General features: G+C 35.9%; 1 protein-coding gene across 1 annotated transcript in view; it reads right to left on the reverse strand.

The window, feature by feature from the left end:
* Window positions 1–18,791, reverse strand: part of LOC112978593 (gephyrin-like) — a gene marked incomplete at both ends in the record, with an annotated part of 234,005 nt that overhangs the window by 72,712 nt on the left and 142,502 nt on the right. The window contains 2 exon segments of the mRNA XM_026092193.1: window positions 1,744–1,810; window positions 6,799–6,893. Coding sequence (XP_025947978.1) covers window positions 1,744–1,810; window positions 6,799–6,893 — 162 coding nt within the window.

An 18,791-nucleotide genomic window follows, 5' to 3' on the forward strand; every position in this document is an offset into this window, starting at 1 on the left:
TTTCCTGTTGGATGCCTATATGGCAATGTGGAAATGGGCATCAGAAAAATCAAGAGGTATTAATGATCCTTCTTGAATAGCTGAGATGGCAGTGGCTAGAGTTATCATTCTGTACTTGGACTTATTGATATAAGGCCTTTATTCCTCTCAAGACCAAGATAAATTTCAATTCTTTTTTCTTTTCTTATCATTATTTTCTCCTTTATACTAAAACATACTTACTGTAGTACCTTGATCCTCTGTAAAATAGGGGAACRTGTTTTATGGTTCTCAGTGCTAGGAAATACTCTTACTTCCTGATATAGCAGAGCTGCATGACAGGGATCTTAGGAAAGTGACTACCCAGTAGTTACATTCCTAGCAGAAAGTGACAAATAGCAGAAGTGCAATTGTATGGCACAGATGCTGACTACAGTGTAGAGGACTAAGTGTCTGAAAGATTTATAGCCATGGCTGGTTAAAGGGAGATAGCTTCTTCCCAAAAGGAAGGGAGATGGCACGTAAGTGAGAAGGAGGTGGCAGTGCTTATGAGGACAGATCGTGGATCCCAGGTGAAATTACGTGAGACACTGGTGGGATGCTGATGGTTAAGTTGTGGAGCCACCGCTAGAGGAAGCCATGTGAGGATGGTACATCTGGCATCAACGGTCTCTGTCAACCACATCTAAACTAGGATTAGACAAACGGAAGTCAAAAGCAAAGCCGCCATGCAACTGAGAAGTGCTCATATGGCAAAATGATCTGTTCTATCAGATGATTAGCTGAATTTAAATAATGGCAGACGTACTTTACCTTAAAATCCCATGCGCCAAGAATAAGGGAAAAAAGGAGGTGACATGACATTTGCACACACTGGAAAGGTTACAGACTTTCCCATGTCAACTGAAAATCCATATCTATACCAAGTATGTGTAGGTTTGAGAAGGCTATCCTTCAGAGACAGAGAAATACAAAATTGAGTTGATATCGTCCACTTTGAACTCTCACCTGCATGTTTTCCTAACTTTCTAAATTCATTTTCACATTTTTACATTCTTTTAAAAATAGTAGTAAATAATAATAACAGTAGTAAATAGCAATAAATTTGTAAAGTAAAGGAAGAATCCTTATTTTTATGCAATAATGAAATCTTAGAATGTCATGTGTGAGTAATATAAAACTGCCAGAAAGTAAGCATGCAAAAAACCGGAAAGTCTAATTTCCCTGTCCAAACTGAGCAAAACGCAAGAAGAAAACAAAGTGCATAAAGTGTAAAGTCTGATATCTATATACCAAAGACTAAAAAAATCCTTATGTTATTAAAAATGATGTTCTGGTTTTCCATCTTTCTGACCAAAATTGGGAGTATTCTTCATACTCCAGCAGGTTTTATCATACACAAGGACTTTCTCTTACTTTTGTGTGGAAAAGAATGCATCCTTGAAGTTTTAGACAGAAATCAGGTACAGACTGACTAGAAAAGAAGGAGGAAGTATAAGAGACCATTAGATCCTTTTCATTAGCACTGTCTGCTACAGTTAGCACTCTCTTGCACTATATGTAATGCTCTCCTGTGCATAGCACCTTCAATCAGACTGGAACTGCATTTTCCCTGACTGAGAGTGACGATGCTTTCAGTTATATGAATAGGCATTTCAATTAATTTTTGTAAAATTTGTTGTAGTAGGTAATTTCTACCATTCAAAACAATAAGAGGTACTTATGATAGGTCCTCATTAGTAGATCAGTATGAACACTTCTTACCTGTGATCCTTTCTTGCTACCTGGCAGATTAATTATGAGAGTTTTCCCTCTGATTCCACATACAGGTCTGAAAAGAAAGAAAAACGGAGTGAAATTTTTGCAGACAACTTTCTCCACTGTAAAAACATGAAGATAGCATTTAAGAGAAATTCTATTATTCATCAGCACTTGTCAGATCAATCTACAATATCTAAGAATGTTTGCTGATCATATTCTGATAAAATGGCTCAGGAGAAGCTTTAGAAGAATCAGACAAGGCTGACATATTCTGACATTCAACGGACAGTATAAAGACTGGCAAGATTTTCATCTTATTTACATCTGTGGTCTCTTAATTCTATTGTTTATTTGCATCAAATACATTCTTTGATCTATTTCCTATTTGTTCAAACACATGGTTCCTTTGCAACATGGTTGATGATGTCAAATACTGTTTGGCTTGCTAGGTAAAAATACTAAGTCATGCTGGTTGCATTAATTCAAATATTTCATTTCTTTTTTTTTTAAAGATACAACATGAGAAAGACACAGAAGGAAGTAATTCTCAAGTGAAAATTACACTTATGCAATTCAAATCTAATTCTTCCTAAAAGTCTTTTCTTCACCCTCAAAAAAAGAAGAAAACAGCTATCAAAGTAGTAAAATTTTATTTTTATTTTTTTATCTTTAGGACATTACTTTGGTCTTGATACAAGGCTGAACTTAAACACTCAGGTGCTGAATAGTGCTGTTCTTATTCTTTTTATGGCCTTCTAGAGATAGCCTGTTCTTTTTAGCTAAATACTTAAAAACAAACAAAAAACCCACCAACAACAAAAAAAGATTTTTGTATGGAGTTTGGAAATAGTGTCTCCTGTTTTTCTGCACTGTTTACCAAGCTAGAGGTGAAAAAAAAACAGGACTGGGATATGGGGGATAAGAAAAAAAGAAAAGCACAAAAGCAAACTACACAGATATGGAAAGAACAGCCTGAGAGAAATTATGTAACCATCTCCTTAGCAAATAAAAACACAAGCCATAAACAAAGACAGAATGAAGAAAAATAAATTTCTTGATAGGCCATGACTGAAAATTTGAGTCAAAGAACATGGTTTGTGGGGTGGCTAACTTTCCTGGATTTCTTATACAAATTGATTAATGTCATTTATTTGTAGTATGGCATTTTCTAGCAGGGTTACAAGTTTTCTTGTGACAACTGTCATAGTGTTCACAATCAAATAGCTTGGGGGCTTTTTCTGTGCCACAAAAAGGAATGTCTGATATCACAGTCAAGCCAGTCTGAACAGGAGAGAAGTCTTATTTTCAACTGTCAGCTTGAATACTGCCTGACCCCTAGCCTCTCTTTCCCTGTATTTACTTTTTACATGTACCTCCAAGTCAAGAAAGTACCTTCAAGTTAAGACAGAATTCTAGGTAGTATAGGAATGTGCTACTGCAATGCAAAGATGAAGAGCCTAAGTTACAGAAATGCACTTTTTCCACTGGCTACAGTGGTGAAACAACCCAATCCAGCAAGTTCCATATGCATGAGGTAACTTATCACAGATTCAAAATATGGGAAACAGGAATTATTCACAGTGGTGTTTGACACATAATAATCTCCTTCTTGACTTCTTTATTCTGCTTTAAGTAATTTTGAACAATATAAGCTAAATGACCAGTACAACCACCAAGAATAAAAAAGGACTAAAACAGCAGCCACTGTCCAGCAAGTGAGAAGTTTAGGCTGCTAACAATCACATCTAGTGGCTCAAAACAGAAATGGAGCTGCCAAAAATTTCTCAAGAACATGCAAAAGAAAGTAAAAGCAAGTAAGAACTGCATGGCTTGCAAAAAATATTGTTTGTGCTCACAATATAAAAAACACAGAATGTGCATGCTTTCTGGGTAACTTGCGAGATAAATGAACAATATTCCTCAAAATGAGGAACACTTGAGAGAGATGCTGTGTATCTCTTGTCACCCTCAGCCTTGTGATACAGAGCACAGATTTTAAGAAAAAAAAGAGAAGCCTGAGAAAGAAGAATAGGAATAGAAGCAAGGGAGTGAAAGGAAAAATAGCATCTGGGGGAAGACAGGAAAACAGTGGATGTGGGAAGAAAGAGAGAGGTCTGATGCAGAGGTAGAGGAGAACATGATCGCACTGGAAAAAAACATAACCTCTCTGGGAGGAAGCTGTGATGGGGAAGAACTGAATATGTGGGTAAGGAGTTAGAGAGTGGGTTTAAAAGCCTCAGTAAAGACCAGAATGGCAAGGGGAGCTGAGCTGGATAAAGAATCAGGTGAAGTGAAGAGAGAATTCTGGGACAAGGACAGTTCGAAGGTCACAGAGAAGAAAAGGAAACACTCCCAGCACAGAGAAACTTCTATGACCCTCCAAGATACTCCCTGCTGGAGCTTGGAACAGAATCCAAAATATGACAGTCTCACTGCTCCCCGTTCATCAGTAAGTACCACTTCCTAATGCTGGCCCACAACCTGTAACCTATGCTGGAAGACAACTTATAACCTATAACAATTTCTGTAAGTTCAAGTGATAAAAGTCAATGTGCTTGACCTAATGTTTCCAAAATTGTGGGTGATTCATAGAAGCTTAATGATGATGCATAATGCAACTTTTGTTTTTGTTTCCTTTTAAAAGCACAAGAAATTACATGCAAAATTATCCATAAGAATGATACAAAAGGTGCAGAGTATATTATGCAAGAGAAGGAACCTCTAGAACTGAAGCTGTCTGATGTCATTAAATTTGTCTCACTCATGTGCAGTTAGTGCAATAACTTTTTAAAACTAAATCATACCTGCCTCATTTAGTTCCCAGATGTTTCTGTGACAAATCAAGGTTACATAAGAAATGTAATTATTGCATGCAAGACACTGGTCTTATTTGGGCAGGTTGGACTGTGAGCAGTAACAGAAAGCCTGGCTTCACAGCTGGCAAGCTACTCTGCAAAATCAAAAACTACACTGTCTCTGCCACAAAATTTCTATGTACTGCTGGACAAGTTGCATAATCAGACTTTTCACAAATAGTAAGTACTTGCCTGTTCCTCACTTCCGTATGTTCAGCTTGACACACAGAGGTCTGATTTGTGGAAGTGCTGATTATTCAAAAGTCAAAATGAAGTCAATGAGAGCTAAGCTTGGAACAAGTGACATTTAATGCTAAGTATTCTCAAAAATCAAAATCTACACTTCTCAAATTGTATACCTAAAATTAGTGAATGTTTTTGACCTCTATCAATGTATGCCTCAGTTCTTATTGTAAAAGGGGGATAAAAAAATGACCTCAATTTACAGGGTTTTCTGTGAAAATATATTAGCAGTTTGTAGCTAATTTATGGGTTATAGTAAGAAGTAGTGTAAGTCCCAGAAGAAGCAAGTATGCATTCAGAGAAGATCCTGAATATAGAGCAGCAAAAATGATATAGGAGTACACATATGACAATCAAACAAAAGAAAGTAAATTTTTGCCCCATCTAGCTTTAACACTTGCAGAGGAATTCTACAAAAAAAGAAAAAAGAATTGTAACACATACGTGCAATCACACAGAGCTGAGATTGCACAAGAAACCATAATGCTGGAATTAGGCAATTTTTGTGCACTTGACTTTATGATCTTAATAATGTTATACAAATACGAGCCTTTTGTATGCTGATTACTTCTAGGCCTGAAATATGGGGTTTTGGTGGGAAATTGTTTTGAAGGCCTAATATGATTGCATGCAGTATCTTTGTAAAACATTTTCAGTATAGACTCAGAGAAAAGCTATGTCCTGTCATTCTCTTCAATGACTACTGAAAGTGGCTGTAGTTAAGGGTCATTTTCTTGCTCTATGTACTGAAGAGTCAGGGTGCAATCCTGCATTCTGGTTCCACTACCATTACAACCATCCTTTTAGCCACTCTGACCATACCACCCCCTAAATCAAACTTGTTTATGCAGTATCATCTAAACAGCTATCCTCCTCTTAATCAGGAACAGAATAGCTAAGTTAACCTTCCCTCTCCTTGCTGCTGCACTCACTGTTATCCCTTCCCTTCAGATAAAGGCAAACTATAATATAAAATATTATATCAGATATAAAAATGATAATACTTGCTATTTTGGACAGAATCCAAAGATGTTAACTTGGTCATGTTGCCCTTTCACCCACACGAAGTGGTAGAAAAAGTTTTAAAATACCCTGTCAAATCTCTAAAACTCTCATCTAAATGTTCATCAAAAATGCAAGCACCTCTTATCAAATATATTTGCAAGTTCCTTCTTTATTCATTACTTCTATAATTATTTTGCTGTTGTATCCCCATTATTCAATAAGAAATCAAAAAAACTGTAAGAGTCACTGGGTTTTTTAGTTACCTTGAAACAATGTGCAAGAACAAATTAACTTATGAAATGTATTGATACTAAGTCTATCATAGGTAAAATGAAGCATAACCCTGAAGATCTGCAAGGAACACAACAAAGAGAAATTGCTGAAAGAAATACAGGGTAACAAGAGATGTCACTGATAGAAAAGAAGCAAAAATAGTGAAAGAAAGTTACTAATTATTTAGTGGGAAATAGCAAATTTCAGGAGTTAAAGTACTAAAATCTGAAAGCATGGGATCAAATACCTTTTAACTTAATCAAGGAGCTTTTGCTGATACTGGAATAAAACACAACATCCAAACAATACATTTGCATTTATCTGGGTTTTTTTTGGCTAAAGGAAGCCTTTTAGTACTTGATGACCAATGTACAGAAGAATACTTCACTCACCACTGAAATGCCACAGCTCTGTGAAAACACAGCTGTTTAACAGCATGCATCAGTATTACAAACAGTTTGGCAAAGCAAATACAGGAGAACACAGTGCCTAATGGAAACTCCAAAGGGAATTTAAGCAGAGAGTGCAATTACCATTCCTGGAATTTGACCACTTCTCTGAAGTTAAGACTTCTAGTCTTGAGAAAAATGGCAGTCATCCGTTATTTCTGCCTAGTTATTCCATTACCTTGAGTATTTCCAAGAAAATAGTTCACTTAATATTTTGAAAGAAATATTCTTACCTAGAAAGCATGCCCAGAGGAGTAACATTAAGTGATCCCATCAACATTGCCAGGGCCATGCCTGGGGCTTCTCGCTCTATTACTTCTTTAGTGGCCTGTAATCAAAGATTAAATAGCAAAGTGAGTGAAAACAACAAAAAGGTCAAGAAAATATGAAACCAGCTGAATTTGGGGTCAGAATATCTCCTTTATTTGCTTCAGACTCCAAAGATGTCCATGATAAATTCTCAGTACTGAAACCTTTTAAAGAATTTTCTCTTGGTTGTGTAAAACAAGGAAAAGAAAGGGAGTGGGAAGAAGCACTGTTAGCTGTATTTGTTGTAGACTCCTACAGAAAATTTTAAAGGTCAGGACCCTAAATACGTATGAAACATTAACCAACACCACACAAATAACAACAGCTCCCTAACAGAAACAGAAGAAAGTTTGGGAAGTAAGCAGAAAGAAGACTTAATACAAAGAGAATACTAAATGTTGCTGTCTTCTTTTCCTCAATAATCTCATTTGCATTTTCCAGTTGAGATTTTCCCAGGGATGAGAAGGGTGAATCAGTCTGAGCAGAAGAGAGGAAAAAAAAAAAATTGCAAAAGGAAGCCCATGTAGCAGGCAGGCAGGAAAATAGTAAAATGGTAATGGTAATGGGCAGAGGCTGAAGCCTTCCCTTTTGATCATGTCAGCAAAATAGCGATTCCAAACAGGCTGGTGGCTTTTGTTCACAAGCAGTCCCTATGCAGTGGACATCAAAAGGCTGGGAAGCATAGTCTGAAAATTCTTGTCTTTTTAGTCCTTTTCCACACAGAGAATTACTTGGGAAATTATCTTCCAGGGACATGCATAAATTTCTGTCCTTACTTCCTAACATAAATTTTCTCAAATGGAAGCAGGCATTCTGTTACAGTCCCCCAACCTCTAACTTTAGTTAGGACTGAACACTTCAAAGGAAGGTTACAATCTCCAGTGTCTTTTCACTTCTGTCACAGCAGTAGCTGTTCATTGGACCATCTTGATTCATGTTCTGAATCAAGGTTCTAAATTATTTGGCGCAACTAAGATGTTAGCAATGCTCATAAAATTGTGAAATCCATTGTAAAACATCCAGCAAATGACCATGCTTTGCTGGTACAACTATCAAAAGGAACAACAGAAAAGCACATCTTAAATACGAGGACACTCTGAATAAGCTAAATTTGCTTGGCAGTTTGATACAGTAAAAGAATAAAATGGAAGAAAAACAGACAAATGGTTTTGTGGGGAAGATTACTTTATAAATCAGATCTGTGTACTTTTGTAAATACCTAGTTTACAAATAGAAATACAAAGTCACAGAGAAGAAGAACAGAGTCAGCCAATGGCATCATTGTAAGGACCTAGGAGTCCTAACTGTCAATCACTATACTTAGCTATAGGGCTAGGAGAACACTTTACAGGAAGAAATAAACAAAACAAAACAAAACAAAACAGTACAGCTATTCCACTGATCATATTCTCATACATTGCCACTAACATTTAACATGTTTTAGAGGAATATATCAGCAGACATCAGGCACAACTATCAAGTAAAACTTCGGATCTCCTACCTATAAGCCAACTCAGCATGTGCTCATTTGTGGGAAGCAGGAAATTTGACTTTTACAAAACCAAACAACTTAAATTCAATGGCTGAGACCACAGTTTCTCTTGTTTCAAGCATAGCATGTGGATTCTAGTATCTGTCATCTTCTATTCAGAAACAAAAAAGCATATAAATACAACCTAGGGTTTGTATTTCCACAAAAGGAAAATGAGAAGAAACAGGCTAGAAACGATGTAGGAGGTACTGAAAACTAAAACCTCTCCACAGAGGAAGATTCCTAAAAGATACCTGCTGAGATATTATCAATGACATACTAAAAATTCTGAAGACTGTCCATATACCTGGTGATCTTTGTACTATAGAAGAAAAATGCATTGCAATGGTGTAGGGACACTTTGCTGAGAATGAAAAACTAGGTGATACCCTGAATTCTGTGTGTGTGCACATGCTGGGAGTGTATATCTAGGTCTTTTATTTTCAGCTAATACCATGCTTCAAAGCTATTCAAAACTAGTTTTAAATATAAGGTGTATTTTGAGATTTCTTTTTTTGCCCTTGAGCACAGTGACACTTTGAAGATATCATTAGTTAAAATTCTAAAGAGGCTTCAAAGGTAGTACAAGATGCAAAAGAGTTCCATAAACAATGATCTTGCAGCTCAAGGAGCCCTTCAATGAAATTCAAGTCCATTCTCTAACTTCACAAGAAAAATGACCTTCACAAAAAGTCACTGCTAGCAGGCAATGTGATTATTAAAAACGTATACACTTAGCAGCAGCAAAATATGAAAGGGCAGAAAGTCCAAACAGCAGTATAACCCTCAATATAAGCTTCTATATACAGTTCTTCCAAAATATATGTGTTTACAAATACTGCAGGCAGACTTCTATGAACTGGTTCTGCTTTCATATTTGCAGCCTAACTGGATAGATTTAATCAAAATGGCTGCTGCTAAGTAAACACCTTTTACAATGACATCTGCTGTTTAAATCAGCCACTGGAGAATCCACTCTTGGCATGTCCTTAACACGACTTAAAACATGTCCTTAACATGACTTAAAATGTGCAGTGTATAGGAACTGCAATCAGCATGACACTGGCAGCACATTCTTAATTATAATACACACATACGCACGCACACACACACACACACATATATATACGAGAATGAATGAAATTAGCTGGGCTGCAATGATTTGCAGATACTTTGTGTCTATCTATAACAACTGTTAGTTTCCGCGAACAGTTTACTGAAGTGCTGTTGCTTTTCTAATATTCCTTCCCAGATAGACGGTAGGGTGGAAATGTCAAGCTATATTCTCACCTGTGTTCAGCTCAGGAGTTAACTGTCAGGTGCCAATATTCACCTACATGCAAATTATTAAAGAATTATAGTGCCTCAGCATCTTTACATTTTACCAACACTCTAGTGGGGCTGAATTAAGATTGTTAAACTTTGTTTCATGGGCAATTTTAGACACTTTCAACGATAGTTATGAAAAAAAAAATCATCAACTAAGTATCTGATTTACCAAAGCTACTAAGTATCTGACTTACCAAAGCTAAGCCCCTTACACTGCATCACAATTCAGTTTTCATTTACTCAAGTGACAGGATTAGAGGATACTGGGGTTTTGGGACACTGTGCAAGAGGGAGAATATAACGAGTGTATTAAAAACAGGAAACTTAGTATACTTATTACAGTAACAGAACTGAAATATTTTAACATTAATGGAGTCAGATGTTTTCAGAGTGACAGACTGACAGGCCTACAAATAAATATGATTTTATTTCAGGTCTCACAATATTGATGTTTTTGAATTATAAGACATTCCATAATCTCATTACTACTGGCATTAAGGTTATGAATTTTCCCTGTTTGAGATGAAACTAAGAAACATAAAGCGGGAAAATGCTGCCACAGAGTTCTTGGTAGTCTCACCATCAGCCAGCTTTTGCCTGCTGCAAGGGGCCATAGTATTTCCACAAAAATGAATCACAAATCAAGACTGTCGCTCCTGGCTCTGTCACAACAGTGATGATGACACTACTCCGTGGGTAGAAGGAAAAAAAATGAGGAGGAAATTTCACTCGGTCATCATACTGATRCCTTCATCTAATTCCTCACACCTGAGACTAATGACTGTATTAAAAGTAGATGAAAATTACTTGAGTAAATTTGGATGAAATATTAAAATGACAGTAAGCAAGTTGCCCTAATTTCCCCCCCATAAGGTGACGGTACAAGTAAGACAGATGCACTTAAGATACAGGTGGAAGACATAGGTTCCACAGAAATGGAAGCATTTGGAGGTAAATGCCTAAGTTAGGAAAGGCATGGAAATACAGGAGGTTACAGAGACAGATGAGGGTCATAGTTGAGATGGCAGAAGGCAACGCAGGAAGTAGGAAGAAAGCCTAGGCAGTATATGGAAATGAAGAATCTCAGAGAGGAAGTCTAGGCAATAGGATCAGAGTGCAGTGAGAGCAAGTGAATGAAGGGAGTGGGGTGGAAATAGGACTGAAAATGGTGGCTTGGAGGGACAATAAATGAGGGAAAAACTCAGGAAAAGTAAAAAGGAGACAGGATATGATAGCAGTGTAAGGGACAGGGAGACAACAGGATTGCCAGCAGTCAAATAGTAATTTCTACTTCAGAAAGGAGAAGGAGAATAAGTAGAGACTAACAGAATTAAATACTTATTGCACAAAACTATCCAGTACTTAGTAACAGTGTCTATCAGAGCAATTTTTCTTATATAGTTCATTGCCATATGAATAAACACAAAATCTTTTTAAACATAGTTTTGTTTTCAAAGTGCCTTTTCATTGGAGTTAGGGCATTACGCTCCCAAACCAACTGATATATTTTTAGATATCTTTGACGTAGCTGTGGTTGCTTAACAAATGGCTCACTGCCAATTGGTTCTGCAGAGGTCTCTGCTGCTTCATTTCCTTTTTTTCCCTCCATGTAAATTCAGTTAGTTCAATCTCTAACCTGTGGAAGCCCCCCCAGGCAGCTTCTGGAGGATACACCCACTGCGGACTGATTAAGAGACCTAGGACTCTATTTTTTCAAATGCTCAGAAACTCCCCATCTTTCTCTTTCAGGTATTAAATATGCCAAAGTTTGACCTCTTATTAGTATGTAATGATCTGAAACATTTTATATACCTTTCAGCAGTTTTGGGAGGGTAATATACATCTACCTTTTCAATTAAAATGTAAATATGAGACTGGGAAGTCATAATAAATTTGATTAAATTAAGATGACCAAAATGCCTCTGTTAGAAATATTATTTATATTGGAAAAGTTCAACTCTGGCTCTGCATAGCATATAATAAAGCTACAAAGTACTGTGGTGCTCCATATGTAAGAGTTTATGCAAATTATTTCATGAATGAGCAAATCTGCATACAATTTATATTTAACAGACTATAGAATTAGCATAGATAATGGATTACAGCATTTTTGAGCTTTACACTGAAAGCAGGAGTCTTGGGAAGGCCTAACTAAACAAATACCAATATTCCCCCTGCAACAGAAGTGACAGACTACAAAGTCAAATCTCAGATGACTGGACAAAGAAATAAGGGGACAGACCAGTCAAATATGCAACAAAAATGTCAGTTACGTCTTTCCGTGAGATGTGTAAGGGGTGTATACATTAGGAACAAAAACTGCCTCTTGCAGCTTGGAGCTGAAATACCTTCTTCAAGGTTATTCAGTACATCTCTGCTGGAGATAATACATACGCCTGTAAATTATATTCACAAGTCAGCTATTTCAGTTTATTCTCTACTTCCCTACTCTTATTCTGCAGGGGAGAAAATAGAGTTTAGAAGGATCTAGACTAGAACTTCCAGCCTAAAAAAAATCACTTACTTATTTTTTCTATTAGTACAGTAAGAAACAAAGGTTGCAGCAGTTCATTTCTTTCAATACCCTGGAAAGTTTTTAAATGAACATCAGATTTAAGCCACCCAAATTTTCACCATCATGCTATCTTTCCTTGAATTTTTCTTACTCCCCACCCCAATATCCTGCATCTGGAGAGGATGGATCCCAGAAGCAGGTGTTTGCTGTCATTCTAGGACTTCTGATAGATTATTCCCACAACAATGACTCTGGCCACGTGTATCTTAAAAGTTAATAGCCTGACAGTAATCATTTCCTGAACAATAAGTCATCACTGAGTACTAATGATGTGGGCCTGTACATAACAGTCAACTGTGTCATGCTCCCAGAGTGGAGAACATCTGACATAAGGCTAAAGTAAGTGCCCATCACTATGTTTGGGCCCACAAACCCCAATGGATTGGTGGTGCTACATGGATATCAGACCAGTGCTGCTCCACCATGTGTGTCTGTTCCTCCTCATTAAGCGACTAGCCAGGCTTCTGCCAATTGTACAATAACAAACTCAGCCTGAGTCTGGTGATTTTCCATTTTGATGTTCCTGCTAGGTCTTTTTGATGTTAAATGCTGCCATGTGTGTCATATGCCTAATGACATACACAGAAAGCTCTCTCGGGTTTTTATGAACTTGTTTTGTCTAAAACAAAACATGTCTAAAATTATAAGGGGCCTAATTCTATCTCCTTCTCCCTCTTATCAGTGGCCAGTTTGGTACTCATTCCCTTACTATGTGACATGATTACATGTCCCTTTTCCTCTTCTCCCAAATCAAATCTACATACAGCCAAAGGTGGATGAAACCCTGATTAATGTAGCCAATCAAAACTGAAACCCACAAACTGGTGTATCTGCACACACCAGTAAGACACTTCCACTGGTAATAATTCTGGAGCACAAGAATGCTGATTTGAAGTTTGCCTGCATTCTCAGCATATTCACATTGACTCTGCTGCCAGCAAGATCCCAAACACTGCAGAATGACAGGGATCCCTACAGATTTTATCTGTGTGAGGAACAAGTGTCACAATGATTGCTGTTAATTAGATGAAATATAGAAAAGAAAATCTACTCTGTCTTCTCTGTTTCTCATTGTATCTATGATTCTCTGTGCTTGTACCCTGCCCTCTCCAAATTCCCTCACTCTCTCCAGTGGGATTCATCATACAATTTATCATTATCTAAAGCCTAAGGCATGAGACTGAGATGGCTGGAGATGATTCAAATATCCTTCTTGTTTATAAGCCAATATCAGCACATGGTTCTGTCAGTACAATTACCCCATGTATATGAAAATGAAAAGAAACTGGTCAAGGTACCTCTGAAAACACTTCAATGACTTGTGCATGACACAGATATATATTTAATTTGTAGCAGTTGGGCTTAATGCTATTATTTTTTAGGGAAAGAATTATCTGGGAGTATATTAGGATAATCAAAAAAGTAGTATGTATTGTAACCTTCCTTAAAGACCTTTTTTTTCATCAATTGAAATCAAACTACTCAGCAGATTTCCTTCACAATACTCAGTTTAACTTTTATTTACAACTTGCAAAGAATTTGGGGGAAGATGCTTCACATTTTTATACACAGTAAAGAAGCTGAAAAGTTAAAGGAAAACAGTAGAAAAGCAAAACTTGGATTTGTAACCTGTTTCCGCACCTCTGTAGGTTTCTAAGTTTTGAGTTAACCCTGGTTATAGTGGATTTACATAAACTTCACAGATTTGCCTGCCTCATTTGCTTAATAGAAATGTTAATGAAATGGTTGCACCTGAACAACAAAACCATATGCGTTTCTCAATACCACCACTAATAAATATTAAATGTTTGTAATAATCAAATTTCTTATCCTATGCTTGATAAACATAATTTTAATATAGTAAATAAACATATTTTTTATGTAGTAAATGTGTATAAAACATTTAAGCCATACAAACTGATTTTAATTTTATGATACTGCTCACCCCCATACATTGTGATAAAACTAAAATAATAATCATTTTTAGAAACAGTTAACCAAGCAAATAAAACACTTACGAAATGCTCTTCTACGCTATGAGGAATGCATTTAGGCTCTGTGAAGATTTATGCAGCCCGCCAGATGCTATTTTACAGCTGGATGATGATGTGTGTTAAGCCAGTGTCAAAAGACAGAGTATTTGAACTGAAGATTTGATGGAAAAGTAAAGAAAGAGATACAATTCTGCTATTACAGAAACATTGTTACAATTTATTTATTTATTGTTACTATTCTTTTAACTTTTCCCTCAATTACTTCAAACTGCTCTACAGAACGTAAGAAACTACATTGTTCATCACACCTTTTTCAAAATTCTATAAAAATTAAGAAATTGGAAAAAAGTGCAAATTTTGTTCTCAGCAAATCACAGAACCATACAGTAGAAACGAGCTAAAGTTCTTAAATGTGTAAATAAGAATTCTACAACAAATGCCACTGATAATATAATCAGCTTTAACTAATGTCATGATAAATAGAGAGGTCTGTCTCATAAAAAATTACCCTATATAGTGCTTCTGATTATGTGTACTGTTTTTTCGATTATGTATCTATATCAAACCTGAGTCAGGGTAGAGTTTGCTTCATTTCATACAGAACTAGTGCCAACTTTGGATTCCTTATATAGTAAAAAAGTATATTAGATGGTGAGGTCTAGAACCACACACGAGAAACAAACCCATCCCTTTGCTTAGTTGTGATAGTAGTACCACATGAAGAAAAAAGATCCTATTCTTTGAAGATCCTCATCACTACACACAAAGAACAAATCCACCAACAGAAACATAAGCTGCTTTCTCTAAGGACCTGCCCAGTCTCTTAGATAGTGAAAGAACTGAGTCTTTATTTGCAATTTCACTTCTCTAAATAAAATCTTTTGCAGTGCTTTAACTCTGAGGCATTTGCTGCTGAGGCTGAGACGTGGAACTTTTTTCTCTTGAGAACAGCAGCAGCATTGTCTACTGTTGCCTAGAATCTGCTACCTTCTGTCAAATACGAATATTGCCTGTGAATGTTCCAGTGAGTTTCTTCTTGGAAGTAGCTCTTCCAAACAATTTTAGCTCTAAGATAATCAATGTAATATTGAAGAATAACAAAATAGCCCTCCTAAAATACATCATCTACACTGTAAAGGATGGAATATTGAGTGATAATTTTGCAAGAATTTATCATGACAATTCCAATATCACGGAAGTACAAAAAGTTCTTCACTTTCTCCGAAGATTCCCTTCCATAGCATCCTTACTCCTAAGGTACATGATAAAGTCTAACAACAAAAGCTTTAAGGCAGCTTTGCCAAAACCTAAAAACTCATCAAAACAATTCTTCAGTGAGATTCAATGATACAATATATGCGTTCAGAGCCTAAACAGCTTGTTTATATAGATATACCTGAATGACGTACTTGGTGGAACTGAACAATTGAACTGAACAATAGAACTGAATAGATTTTGAAAGCCAAAGTGACCTACTGTACATTCTGTCAAACAATTTACTATACAGGATTATTTAACTCCTGGCACAAATCACTTTTTTTTTTTTTCTCTCAGATTCTCATGGAAATAATTGGATGAAGAGATTTTAAAGAGAAGATGGAATTTGATACTCTTAGGACAAATTCATGATGGTCTTACTGAACTGTTATTTTAAGAACACTTTCAGCTCATTATCTTTAACACTAGCCCTTTTGACTTTAATGTTGCAAACAGTAAAACGTAGAGATATAATTCAACTCTCTTAGAATAGCTCTTGAAAATGCACTGTGACTGTACATCTCCTACCACTAAAGAAACCTTATTAGAAAAAAAAAAAAAAAAAAAGGGCACTGTGTTGAAACTGCTGCAGTACGGAGCACCAAAATCCAAGCCAGTAGAATTCCTAATCTACTCTCAATGAGGAATATTCAGTATAATATGCTTACCTTTTTCTCTGAAATTTTATTTTTTTATTAACTAATTGTTCTGTTTAATAATAGTTAATAGTTTACAATATTTAATAATAATAATATAACAAAGCCTAGTACAAAATGTTTCCCCCTAATTTCACTGTTCATAAGATCTTTTCTACACTGATTTCTACATACAAAATACTAGTTCCTTCCAGTTTAGAAGATGCTACAGTATCTTTCATATTCTAGGTAAAACCAGTTCAATCATTTAATAACACTACTCAGCTGTACCGATCTTTCATATACTTTCATATTAATGCAACTTTGTACTGTACAGACAAATTCTATCCTTTTACCTCCTAACTGCTCATTTCTTAACTTTGAAACTTCTGAAACCTGTTCTTTTAATGTAGGCATTTTTTCACTAAGATAGTTACAGCAATATAGTTGCTATGTATGTATGTATATAAGCACATCCCCACCTCCCCCTGCTCCAAACACACTTTCAGAGACAATCTGGACCTAACTTCTGCAGTGCTTGAAGTGGCAGCAATAAACTTTGTAGCAAGCTTTTTATTTATTTATTTATTTATTTTTAAATACAGTTCATTAAGTGTGGAAACTTTCAGCAGATTGATTTCTATACTAGCAGTGTATAAGTTGATCACTGTGGAAAGCTGTAGCTTTTAACAACTGGTAAGGCAGAACAGATTAAATTTTAGACAGGCACAGGGAAGAAGTCAGTCTTTCCTCTGTATATTTAAAATGCAGATAAATCTGGACTCCTGCAATAAATGCTAAGTAGCTCACTGTCACAGCAATGTGGTTCACATTCAGAGAAGCACCTATCAAAATCATAAGTCTAAACAGGCAGATTAATTTATGAAAAAAGTTAAATTGCAGTATTTCCACATAATGTATACGGATAAAAGAGACAGTAATTCAGAATAACAGAGATACCATATGCACCTAAGTTTAGTTGCCCAATATTGTTGTGTCTGATTAAAGAGTTAAATAAAATCCTTAAAAAAAAAAAAAGCTAAGTAGAAAAAGAAACAAAGACAGATATAAACTATTTCTGGGGAAAATAATAGGCTGTCTTAAAAATGTGGCAAGCTATTAATTGAAAAAAAACCCACAAAAGTTCCAGCCAGGTTAGTAAATCCATATTTCTTATGCCTAAGAATTCAAAAGAAAACTCTACTGTTATAGACTGCCTCTTGCCTGCAAAGAGCGAAGGTGATATAATAGCAGCTTCTCATAAAGATGATGCAGGAAACAACATCACTAGGACCCAAAGGAATCCAAAGGAACTGCATTTCTTTCTCTGTCTTTTTCATTCCAGGAAACACCAATGTTGAACAACACTAGAAATTAGTAAAACTTGCATGAAATGTAGAAGAATTTGAGAGAGACCTTAGTTTTTAGGATTTCTGTTCATGCACTCAATTCTGTATACCACTGGATAAATAAATTGTATTTTGTTTGAAAAAAATAACTGGTCAGCTACCCAAAGGAAGGATATTGCACATATTAAATGGCATTAAGCCATTCAGTTTTTCACTGTTGAAAAGGAAGCAGTAGCCCAAAGACTTAACCTAAAAAAATGGTGTAATGTGTAGGTATCACTCAAGTAACTTCAAAATCAGCAAAACCTGTCAATTCAGTGATATACAAGATTGCAACACAGTCCCAACGAAAGTTTATTTTATAATTTTCAGTTCATATGGAAAAAGATTAAAAGAAAAAGGCTAATTAAAGTCTAAAAATATTTCATGAAAGCAAACAGTAAGAGTGGAAAGGATTATTTAGTGTTGCTATAATGTAATATGAAAGCAGTAAAAGACTAAATTCAGCAAAAATTCAGATGTAGTCTCAGATAAAATTTCCCAACCATGAAATCTATTCGGCTTTATCAATCTCCCAAGTGAAGTGAAAGAAACTCAAGTAAATTGAAATTCTGAAACCTGGCTGGACAAAACAACAGAAAAATGTACTGTGGGGAATAATTCTGCAACAGTCATTGAAGGATGGAGGAGTAGTTCTTTTCTCTAACTTCTGTGAATATATCAGTTTAACTAACTAAGGAAATTCACTATCTTGAAGCCACAGATACTGTCTCAACAGGGAATCAAATAGAGACTGCATTATAACCATAGTGTTCACATTTACACATTAGAAAAATGTAAATATCTTTTTCTGACCTGTACTCAAATAAAGGACATTTGAAGAAAAGGGAACCCAGAGGACATCATGTTTAAATTTTCCCAAATATGTTCAACAGAATAAAAGAAAAAATCATAGGTTACAAATTGTGATACTAAAGAGTAATCACATAAAAACAGCATAGCATTGCTTCTTAGATCTGCCTTGTGTACGCATCTTCTCATTTTTCCCAAAAAAGGTAATTACCACTAAGTAAACAGGTAACAGTAGAATGTCACTGGAATTCACTGTGCCTCAGTATACCTTCAACAGAATTGTTACATGAGTTGTGACTGCAAAGGGTTTCATCACTGATGATAACATGTGAACTAAAAGGCATATATGTTCTTTACATATATCATCTGAGGCATCCATGCCTAAAGTTAAACAA

The sequence above is a fragment of the Apteryx rowi genome, unplaced genomic scaffold, assembly GCF_003343035.1.
Source record: "Apteryx rowi isolate R43461 unplaced genomic scaffold, aptRow1 scaffold_945, whole genome shotgun sequence".
Classification (NCBI taxonomy): domain Eukaryota; kingdom Metazoa; phylum Chordata; class Aves; order Apterygiformes; family Apterygidae; genus Apteryx; species Apteryx rowi.